The 10689-nt window shown below is 56.0% G+C and overlaps 5 protein-coding genes across 5 annotated transcripts in view; 2 read left to right on the forward strand and 3 right to left on the reverse strand.

Annotated features, from left to right (window-relative positions):
- The window catches only part of SODALDRAFT_336949 (actin-like ATPase domain-containing protein), a gene marked incomplete at both ends in the record, with an annotated part of 2270 nt that extends 1012 nt beyond the window's left edge, over nt 1-1258 (reverse strand). The window contains 3 exons of the mRNA XM_028612635.1: nt 5-256; nt 363-971; nt 1065-1258. Of these exons, the coding sequence (XP_028471540.1) occupies nt 5-256; nt 363-971; nt 1065-1258 (1055 nt within the window). The remainder of the gene's footprint in view (nt 1-4; nt 257-362; nt 972-1064) is intronic.
- A 1132-nt stretch (nt 1259-2390) lies between these two features.
- Nucleotides 2391-4134, forward strand: SODALDRAFT_327949 (diphthamide biosynthesis protein). The gene is made up of 2 exons (XM_028610565.1): nt 2391-2767; nt 2848-4134. The coding sequence occupies exons 1-2, from the start codon at nt 2491-2493 to the stop codon at nt 3999-4001; spliced, it is 1431 nt and encodes a 476-aa protein (XP_028471541.1). The 5' UTR covers nt 2391-2490; the 3' UTR covers nt 4002-4134.
- A 54-nt stretch (nt 4135-4188) lies between these two features.
- On the reverse strand, nt 4189-4743 carry SODALDRAFT_327950 (hypothetical protein). Its single transcript, XM_028610566.1, has one exon. It carries the CDS (start codon nt 4709-4711, stop codon nt 4277-4279), a length of 435 nt encoding a protein of 144 aa, XP_028471542.1. The 5' UTR covers nt 4712-4743; the 3' UTR covers nt 4189-4276.
- A 355-nt stretch (nt 4744-5098) lies between these two features.
- Nucleotides 5099-7111, forward strand: SODALDRAFT_305962 (ribosomal protein S6e). The gene is made up of 5 exons (XM_028609029.1): nt 5099-5221; nt 5408-5494; nt 5674-6036; nt 6338-6505; nt 6571-7111. Exons 1-5 carry the CDS (start codon nt 5216-5218, stop codon nt 6664-6666), a joined length of 720 nt encoding a protein of 239 aa, XP_028471543.1. The 5' UTR covers nt 5099-5215; the 3' UTR covers nt 6667-7111.
- On the reverse strand, nt 6963-10283 carry SODALDRAFT_327951 (glutamine-dependent NAD(+) synthetase). The gene is made up of 9 exons (XM_028610567.1): nt 9866-10283; nt 9324-9732; nt 9095-9250; nt 8300-9000; nt 7999-8169; nt 7824-7841; nt 7396-7712; nt 7270-7294; nt 6963-7202 (listed from the first exon to the last, which is right to left on the reverse strand). The coding sequence occupies exons 1-9, from the start codon at nt 10017-10019 to the stop codon at nt 7009-7011; spliced, it is 2145 nt and encodes a 714-aa protein (XP_028471544.1). The 5' UTR covers nt 10020-10283; the 3' UTR covers nt 6963-7008.
- Nucleotides 10284-10689: the final 406 nt, after the last annotated feature.

The following is a 10689-nucleotide window of genomic DNA, read 5'->3' on the forward strand; positions in this document are numbered from 1 at the left end:
ATACGGCACGTTGACTTCTTGATGTTCGGCCTCGTTAAAGTTGCGCTTCACAAACTCTTCAAAGTATCTCAGCGCCATCTGCCAGGTCTTGGCCTTTTTGGTCTTCATGTCGTCAAACCGGCTTTGTCCGATACGGTTGCGACAGTGCTCCTCGAACCGGTAGTTGAGGAATGCGCTCCCGCAGAGACCTCCGGTACCGACGGCAGACTCCTCCACTTTGAGAGGTTTCAAGGACAGAATCTTATAAGCAATGAGACTGAGAGATTGTGGCGTTTCAGATCAGCACAAAACAGCCATTGAAACCGGAGAGAGGGAAAAGCAGTGGCTTGACGAGTCGAGATAGAGAAGGGGAGACCACGCACTCTACCGTCCCACCACCAGCATCGCAAACGATGAAATTGTCATTCACGTTCAAGTGGTTCGGCTGAATGGCCTTGAGCGTGTAGACGGCAGCGGCCTCGGGCTCGCTGATCATCTGGATGGACGACTTGGCGCCCATGCCGGCGCGTTCGGCGGCCAGCAGCGTGGTGTTCTTGGCGGCGTCGGACCAGACGGCGGGGCAGGTCAGGACCCAGTCGACCTTGGTGGAGGCCATGAAGGACTCGCCGTAGCGGCGCGTGAGGGTGTCCATGGTGTGGGCGTGGATCTGGGTGAGGTAGTCGCTCACGGCGTCGACGACGTTCTTGTCGAAGTGGCGGAGCTGGGCGGCGGTGTCTTGCGGGGAGACGTAGAAGGGGAGTTTCTGGGAACGGTCGAGGAAGAGCTTGATGCAGCGGATGCGCGACTCTTCGGGGCGGAACTGGAACCCCCATTTCACGGTGGACGTGGCGTTGCCGTCGGTCGCATCGAATGTTGGCGCATCGGTGTAGGCGATCTCGGTGGGCACCTTGTCTGAAGTGATGCCGTTGCCGCCGGGCCAGGTCTTGATGATCTCGACGTCGTCTGGGGTGCCCGTGTATACGGCGGCGACTCTTGTTGAGGGGTCAGAGAGTGGATGGGAAGAGTAAAGACTCAATACGACGGAATGAAATAATAGGTCAAGGAACAACAACGAAGAAGCCTACCCTGAAAAGGTGGTGCCAAAGTCGACGCCCACGATAAGACGGTCGACAGGTGCGGTGACCTCCGTCACCGGCGCCGGCACGGGCCCATTGATGGCTTCGGTAGACGACGGCGCCGTGTAATTTGTGAAATAGTCCCGGCTGGTCTTGTTCCTGTGGCTGATGGAGCTGGGACGCAGGGGGAGGTTAAAGCTCATGGTGGCTGGCCACAACAAAACGCGGTGAGCACTCGACCCGGTCAAACTACTTGGACGTGATCATCTCCAGCCGGATCGGGGTTTGTCTTGTCTGGTCTGACGGCGCAATGTGGGAGTGACTCTCGATGCCCTGGCTGATGAATGTGCGACAATCAGGTCGTTGTGTGGTTCAGCTCCCTTTGCTATGTCGATGGTGATCCGATCCGCTCGCCGGGGGTAACGAGAAGAGGGGGCAGCACAGTATGCAGCGGTGGATATGGAAAATATGATTCGCAGTCGACCGGAGAGGAGCAAGATGAAAGTCGAGATGATGGTATTCTTTCAAGCGCGGGGGTTCTTCCAGCCGATCAATTCTGCTGCCTGGCGAAGGCCACGTACTCGGTCCGTCGGTTTGAAGTTGTTCCCAAGAGAAACAGGAGAACCGAATGCAAGCTGAAGACACCCAGTAATTATGTATTGGTTATTGCTCTGACCCTCCGAGGGACTTTCTGCACCTCTGCAGGTCAGTTTTTGTCCGGTCAAGCGTTAGAACGTAATACGGACAGTTAGGTCCTGCGGGCGCCTGTGACGCAGGACCACCGAATCAGCTGTCCATTGGGTGTCCAGCCAGCCCTGTGGGAGCCATCGGTTGACCCCTTGCGCCCTTGTGCCTTGCTAAAAAAAAAAAAAGTGGGATGGATCCTTGTCTGTTAGTGGATTGCAGATCGTCCAGGCACCGAGCTGGCAGCGTACAGACATTGGTTGCCTCTAAATGTAGGACCAGTCTCTCCCTGCAATTGATGGTTTGGGGACTGGCATCCATGGATGATGAGAAGGATAAGAAAGTGGTTCTTTTGAGTGTCTTGATATCTGTAGGACATATCTGTACGTGTAGGACACTGAGAGATCTCGAAGGAGTAATTAGACGGTGGAGTTCGGGACTGCGCACCGGACTCACTGTGCGGAGCGTGGAGTAAGGTAATTCACACGGAATATCAAGAGCAAAGTCGCATCTCGGTGTCCAAATCGAGAAACTCGCCTAAAACTCTACTCTATGCTTTTATCGCAAACATCTTTACCCCTCCAAAATTGCACTTAACCGATTCATCAGACAATGCTCGTCCGCAGCGGGGCAAATCTCATCCCACCACTTCCGCTTAACCAACCCAAGTGAAAAGACACACAAAAGACACAGAAAAGACGAAGCCGACATATCATACACGCGGCTTTGTAACATTGCATTTACCTCTACAATGGAACAAGATCGAGCCCAGACCGATCTAGGCCTCGCTGCCGACCTGGAAGAAGAACAGCGTCAACAAGAACAAGCTGCGGAAGCGCACGAGGCAGAGAAAACAGAAGAAGCACATACTTCGATCCCCACACCAGCCGCAGCGACCTCAGATGAGCCCCCAGCACTCAAACAACCGAAGAAACGTTTTGTCGGCCGCCGGACTGCCGCAGAGGCCGCCGCAAAGAATGCCCCTACATCAAGTACAACTTCCATCGAGGACTCCAAGTCAATACAAGGTCTGATCCAACCTGTCCTTCACACTCCTTCACACACGTCACGTCAAAAACTCGAAAATGTAGCTGACTCGAGAATACAGTCGCCAAGCCACGTCGCGGACCCAGGCTACTAAACCAAGTCCCCGCAGAGATCCTCAACGACCCGGCCCTCAACGCCGCCATTGGCCTCCTCCCATCCAACTACAGCTTCGAGATCCCCAAAACCATCCACCGCATCCGCTCCTCCGCCGCCAAAAAAGTCGCCCTCCAAATGCCCGAGGGCCTCCTCCTCTTCGCCACCACCATCTCCGACATCCTGACCCAGTTCTGCCCCGGCATCGAGACCCTCATCATGGGCGACGTCACCTACGGCGCCTGCTGCATCGACGACTACACCGCCCGCGCCCTGGGCTGCGACCTGCTCGTCCACTACGCCCACAGCTGCCTCATCCCCGTCGACGTCACCACCATCAAGACCCTCTACGTCTTCGTCGACATCGCCATCGACACCGCTCACCTGCTGGCCTCCCTCGAGCGCAACTTCCCCGCCGGCAAGACCCTCGCCCTCGTCGGCACCATCCAGTTCAACGCCACCATCCACGGCGTCCGCCCCGCCCTCGAGCGCGCCGGCTTCCGCGTCCTCGTGCCCCAGATCGCCCCGCTCAGCCGCGGCGAGATCCTCGGCTGTACCTCGCCGCGCCTCCCCAACGGCAACGTCGACCTCATCCTGTACCTCGGCGACGGCCGCTTCCACCTCGAGAGCATCATGATCCACAACCCTTCCATCCCCGCCTACCGCTACGACCCGTACTCCCGCAAGCTCACCCGCGAGACCTACGCCCACCACGAGATGCGCGACCTGCGCGCCGACGCCATCCGCACCGCCAAGCGCGCCAGGAAATGGGGCCTCATCCTCGGCTCCCTCGGCCGCCAGGGGAACCCGCACACCATGGCCATGATCGAGGCCCGCCTCAACGAGAGGGGCGTCCCCTTTGTGAACCTCCTCCTGAGCGAGATCTTCCCCGGCAAACTGGCCATCATGGCCGACGTCGAGTGCTGGGTCCAGGTCGCGTGTCCGCGGTTGAGCATTGACTGGGGGTACGCCTTTCCCCGGCCGTTGCTGACGCCCTACGAGGCCCTCGTGGCGCTCGAGGCGAGGGAAGGATGGGAAAAGACGGGCGTGTATCCCATGGATTATTATGGGAAGGACGGACTAGGGAGGACGAGGGCCATAGAGGTTGAAATACGAGGATAAGGTAGACGAGAAAAGGGACAATGAGAATGTTTACGAGCCATGACTAGTCGTAAAGCTGCGTAAAATCATTGTCAATACCTTACCCGTTCGCTTAATTAAGCATAATGAATCGCGCCATCAAGTGCACCACCACCCAGATGGAAGCTCGGCTGCTACAGCTCGCCCTGCAATGCATGGAAATCTCACCCGCCGTGATTCAGATAATCAGTCAAAATTCTTCAACTCAAAGTGTACGCTGATGCCACGCGATATATACAACCGGAACGACCCGAAAATCAAGGGACCACATCCGTATTGATCGGTTCCGGCCTCTCCGAGAAGACAAGCTTGTACTTGACCACCTCCACAACCTCGAGGTGCTCGGGCTCGGCACCGGCCTCTCCCCTGCGCCGGACCACCGCCAACGCCTTGGGCAGCTTCTTGACCTGCCCCGTCAGCCGCTGGTGCTGCCCGACGTACAGATGCACGCGCTTCATCCAGGCCGTGCTGCTGGCGTCCTGCGTCTCGGGGTGGTAGTCGGGGAAGTCGATCTTGCCCATCGGCACGACATCCGTGGCCTTGTCGTCGGCGTCCACGCAGTCGGAGGGAAGGTTGAAGGTGCCTTGGAGCTCGAGGAGGGCGAAGCCGGACGGCGTTTGGATGAGCTGGGGGAGAGGGTTGGAGGAGGCCTGGCGGGAGGGCCGAGGGGGGTAGACCTTGACTTGGGACATGGCTGTGGGAGGAGAGGTGGAAGTGGAGGCGGAGGTGGACGCGAAAGTGAGGAGAGGAGATTCTGTTTTGAGGAGGGACCTTGAGAGGAAGACCTTGAGAGGAAGACGACAAGATGATTGAAAGAACAGACGGGAATCAAGGCATGACGATGAATGTCCACTGTCAGCTTACATGGTACTTCCTCCTTCGTACTCTCCCGTTCATCCCCACTGCACAGGAAATCAGAAGGTACGTATCTGGTCCGTGCATGTCCTAGTCGGATGCGTCTCCACATTTACGTGTCACGGTAAAACTGGAACCAGTTTATCCGACGACACTATCAACCGATTTGATTGGCTCTTGGCCATCAGCTACCGAAGCCCTACTCTCACCCACACGAAGTCCGGAAAAAACCCTACGACGCCCATCGAAGGAACCTCCTAATTCTTTTTTTTCGTCCTCCATCACCCAGCGAACAGTCGACCCGTCCACGACAAAATCTTGCACCACCCAGCGCCGGCAAGATGAAGGTACGATACGATCCATTTGAGCCTCAACAACACAAACGACGGCTGCCGTGCAATGACCGATTGTACCAGTGATGCACCGTTGTTGCTGTTGTTTTGTTGAAGACAGGCCTGCTGCTACGCGTGCCTCAGGGCATCGATAGCCAAACCACGAGGAATCAACACATGCTGACTGTGTGCTCTCTGCAGTTGAACATCTCCTACCCTGCCAATGGCAGCCAGAAGCTCATCGATGTTGAGGATGAGCGCAAGCTTGCCGTCTTCATGGAGAAGCGCGTACGTTAACTTTATCCACCACCACATTCGTTCATCGACAGATGCACCGTCCCCTGGTCGATTCCGATATTCTACCATCCGAGAAGGACAGACGACGCACGACGATCAAGAGAACAAGGTGGAGCAAGAATGGCAGCAGAATCAGATGGACTGACTTGATTGTTTCCCCCGACACGCAGATGGGCGCTGAGGTCCCCGCCGACTCTCTCGGTGACGAGTTCAAGGGCTACATCTTCCGCATCACCGGCGGAAACGACAAGCAGGGTTTCCCCATGAAGCAGGGTGTCATGCTCCCCTACCGTACTCGCCTCCTCCTCGCCGACGGCCACTCCTGCTACCGCCCCCGCCGCACCGGCGAGCGCAAGCGCAAGTCCATCCGCGGCTGCATCGTCGGCCCGGACCTGGCCGTCCTCGCCGTCGCCATCGTCAAGCAGGGCGAGCAGGACCTCCCCGGCCTGACCGACGTCGTTCACCCCAAGCGCCTCGGCCCCAAGCGCGCCACCAAGATCCGGAGATTCTTCGGCCTCACCAAGGATGACGATGTACGTGTGCTCCTATCCGCCTCGAAAAGCCACCTCGTCATCGCCTGCCCGGCGCTGCAGTGGAGGATTACGCAGGCCGGGTAGAGTGTGAGAAGAGAAGGCCGCGTTCCTCTACATTTCTGCCGTTCCCCCCCCTGGTCCACCTGGGCGTATTCTTTCCCCCCATGCCGCGAGCGGTACGAGGTTGAAACAAACGCGGGTCGGGAAGGGGCAAAGTGGAAGGGGAACGTGAGTTGGGCTACAAGTGAAAAATTAGAGGGATTCCCAGTGACTAACCCGTATTCCTCTTGGGATCCAATAGGTCCGCAAGTACGTCATTCGCCGCGAGGTCCAGCCCAAGGGCGAGGGCAAGCAGCCTTACACCAAGGCTCCCCGCATCCAGCGTCTGGTCACTCCCCAGCGCCTGCAGCACAAGCGCCACCGCATTGCGCTCAAGCGCCGCCAGGCCGAGAAGGTCAAGGATGAGGCTGTAAGTTGGGCCCTTATAAAACACGACCTGATAGAAGCATTCGTCCTTACTGACATTCTCTCCAGAACGAGTACGCCCAAATCCTTGCCAAGCGCATTGCCGAGAAGAAGGCCGAGAAGGCCGACCTTCGCAAGCGTCGCGCGTCCTCCATGCGCAAGTAAACGGTTCCTGGGCGTTGGGAGAAATATTCGGGCGGAAAAAAAAGTTGGCCCCCCCTACATGAGCGGAAAGGGGGAATTTGACGAGAATAAAACTCATGTTCTTCCACTGGTCTTCTGGTTTTCTTGCATCCGGGCGTGACGAAAGGGAACAAACTACCCAAAGGTACTGGCGCGTGGCCTTCATTTGCCAGCAGAAGAAGCATCGAGGATCATCGGCATGGATCCGGGTCCGTATAAGAAGGGCTTTTTCTGACGAAATGAAATACATTCTATTGACGTATTATATACCCCTCCCCCCCCTACACCTCGCGGTACCGCCTCGTCTATCTCTTATGTTTTTTTCTATGACTTGTTCTCCGTATCCGCCTTGGCTTTCTTTTCCAGTGCCGCCACCCGGCGATCGATCTTCTCGAACGACCAGCTCGCGAAGGCTGGGGGGTAGACGAACGGGCGCAGGTCGAACCTGTGGTCGTCCGGGCTATAATCTTCGGCGTGGTACGACGGGGTCGCGACGGTCTGCTTGTGGCGGTTGATCTCTGCGACTTTGTCAGTTGACCCGATTTTAGGGGAGTGAGAGGGAGGTCGGTTCTTAGAAGCACTCACGGTAGTAATGGTGGAATCGTTTGACCTGCGGTCCACTGTCAGCTGGAACAGATCCGCAAGAAACAGAAATTGTAGGATGGAATATGAAGAGGAGAAGGGATAGAAAAAGGAAAGAAGAAAACCCACCTTGTCGGCAATCTCGCGAGGGCCGAGTCCACCCTCACCACCCCATTCCTCCAGGAGACGAAGGAACATCCCATACGGACCGAGGCGGTTCACTTTCCTAAGGTAGCCGAAGCGGGAGAGCTGCTGGTAACTCATGCCCATGTCGACCTCGTCGCTCTGAACGTAGTCGGCCGTGATGGGTTCAAGTTCCGCGGTAGGCGTGGCATGGATGAAGTCCTCGAGGATGGGCATGTCGAAGTTCTTCGCGGCCCAGGCTATGAACCTCTTGAGATCGACTTTGCTTATGCTGCCGATGGGGTTAATGTCCGCAGATGAGCCTAGAGGGGAATGTCAGTCAGCCGGGCCCTGAGCCACTTCTTGATATGATTGAGGGAAAGGGGCCATGTCGCTTCCGCATTGGCTACGGTTGGACGTAAGGGGTTGCATACAGTCGTATTTCGTCAAGTCTATCCTTAATGTCAGCATTCATAACGATAGCAGGAGGTTTTGCCGCAGTCGTGGTGCCGTTGTGCCAGTCTTTTGTCTGTTCTTGGAAAAGGGGCACACAAAAGGCCAACATTTGACACATGCCTGGGGATTCATCAAGTAAAAGGGGTTGCTCACATCCGCGCAGACATTCGTCCACGTTGGAACTCCCGAGGACCAGGAGAGAGCCGCCCCCAGGTCGCCCCCGGACCTCACATAGTTCCTGAGCGAAGTAGTAGGCAATCACCATCCTGGATCTCGCCTGGATGTTCTGTAGAGCTAGGTTCGATGTAGAAGAGCCGCCGTGGACTGCCGGAGTAGAGTACAGATTTGGTCAGCAGGCCTGCTTGGTAGGTGGGAGTTTTAACCCAAAAAAGAAAAAAAAGAAAGAAAGAAGCAAAACAAACAAACAATAATAAAGAAAGGCAAAGTCACCAACCCTTGAATTTCGGCTCGAACCCAGTGGCCTGGGTCAGAATATTCTTCGTGGCATGAAAAGTATCGTCGATATTGACATCTGTGTGGTACGACCCGATCCTCTCAGAAAGGTCCTTCGCCCGCTGCCGCGTCTCCTTGCTGCTCTGATTCTCCATCCCCATGTAACAAGTGCAGAAGATCTGGTTGCAAAGCGCCTCGGCCGTCTCGGGGAGGTGGTCCGGGGAGAAAGCGGCGATACGCCTCACGTCGGCGATGACCTGCTCGTTGCCCTCCTTGATGGCGGCGACGACGAGGCGACACATGGAGTAGACGATGGTCGCGGTAGCGCAGCTGTCGATGCCGCCGGAGAGGGGCACGAAGTAGCCGGCGGCCTTGGACCGGCGGAGGTAGTCCCACAGCCAGCAGGCGGGGCCCAGGGCGATCTCCTCCTCGGGGAGGTGGTAGCGCGGAGGGCGCGGGGCTGTCGGGAACTCGAGCTCGATCACGTCGGGGTCGTCGCGGGAGAGGGAGAAGTCGACCTCGATGCGCTGGTATTCGGGGGCTGCTACGGCTTGGAGGTTGCGCGAGGGGGCGAAGCGGTGGGTTCGCACTTCTTCGAGGTCGACGGTGGCGACGACGAGCTCGACTTCGTTGAGGGAGAATTGGCTCGATTGGCCGACGAGATTGCCGTTGACGAAGATCATGGCACAGCCGTCGTAGTACCTGTCCTTGTTAGTCCATTTGATGTTTGATGTGCTGGCCGAAGAATAAAACTAAAACAAGCAAGAAAGGGGGGAAAGGGGAGGGGTTCACATACAATCTGTCGCCGTCACATCCAAGTTGGTTGCTATATAAATAAATGCCTCCGTTTTTACGGGTGGCCTCCTGGATCAGAGCAATGCGTTGGTCAAGCTTTCGGAGCGAGTGGTGACTCCCGCTGCTGTTTGTGAAGATCTCGACGCCATTCAGGCCCCTGAAGTCACCGTCGGGTCAGTGAGGAACATGGTTGACTGAAAAGGAAAAGGCAGGGGTCTATTTCCACACACATGTCAATATGAGGGCTATTCGGCGTGAACAGCTCCTCGCACGTCTCGGCGGCAAGACAAGTGTCGAGGGTGGACAGGACGACATCGCCAATGGGGACATGACGACGACCCTGGTGCTTCTGGAACAGCGGCGGGAGATGATACTGCTCGACATGGCGCGGCCTGTTCCAAGGCGCGAAGAAGCGCATCTCGCGGAAGTTCCCATCGTTGGCGAGGTACAGCTTGGGCCGCAGGCAGAGAATCTTGCCGTCCAGGATGATGGCGCGAGCGTTGTACCTGCAGTTCCGGTGGAGGAGGGGGAGACCGACGTCGATGATGATGCCGTGCAGGGAGGGATCCGTCAAGATGGAATAGAGCGAGTCTAGTGAGTGCTCGTAGACCTCGTTCTCGAGGAAGTGGTCCAGACAACCTAGTGACGGTCAAGGTTAGCTCGTCTGTGTCTCTCGTTTCTCGTCTCTCGTTTCTCGTCTCTCGTTTCTCGTCTCTCGTCTCTGGTCTCTCGTCTCTCGTCTTATTTCAACTTTCGCCTCGCGATAACTCACCGTAGCCCGGAATTTCCAGTTCGGGACCGACTCGCAGAGTTGCGCCGGCCTCCTTGGCTTGGAGGATACTCTGCTTGATCCTCCTCAAATTGCCTTCAAAGTCCAGACTCCATTGGTTCAGCGCACACGTGGCAAGAGTGATAAGAGGAGCCATTTTTGACCTTGGCTCATCAGCGCTGAGAGACGGAATAATATGATGTCCTATTTGTGTGCTCCGTAAACAATATATCTACGCTGCATGATACGCAGTAGGAATGTGTTCAAGGCTGGTTGTGGAGATAAAGCGGAACAGATGTCTATGGCTACTTCAACAAAAGTGACAAAGCTGTCCTAACATTTCCGCCTACTAAACACACCCATTGAAGATGATAGACGCTTCGGTCTCTTTGCGGACCCATTGTGGATGGAGATGGAAGGTTTGCGGGGATGAGGGGGACCGAAAGGCGGGGCAGTTGGAGACTGTGGTCGCTGTCATTTATACCCCAATACACGTGTAATTATGTACCGAACAATTGTACGAATACGCAGAGCGTGAACGGGGATTGCGAGCAAAGAAAACGAAAAAACCCCTCAGGAGAAGCGGGCAAACGCTATAAGACAGGTTCGGTATATAATGCATACTACGAGGACTTTCCATCACATACGACCATACCCACTGGAAAACTCGGGATCCCGTCCGCTCTCCCCTAGATAAGCCAGTGAGGGCCGGATTAGTAGTTGGGTCGGTGACGACCAGCGAATACCCGGTGTTGTATGTTTTTTGTCTTTTTCTTTTTTTGTCTTTTTCTTTTTTTGTCTTTTTCTTTTTTTGTCTTTTTCTTTTT

Source organism: Sodiomyces alkalinus, assembly GCF_003711515.1.
Source record: "Sodiomyces alkalinus F11 unplaced genomic scaffold SODALscaffold_1, whole genome shotgun sequence".
NCBI lineage: Eukaryota > Fungi > Ascomycota > Sordariomycetes > Glomerellales > Plectosphaerellaceae > Sodiomyces > Sodiomyces alkalinus.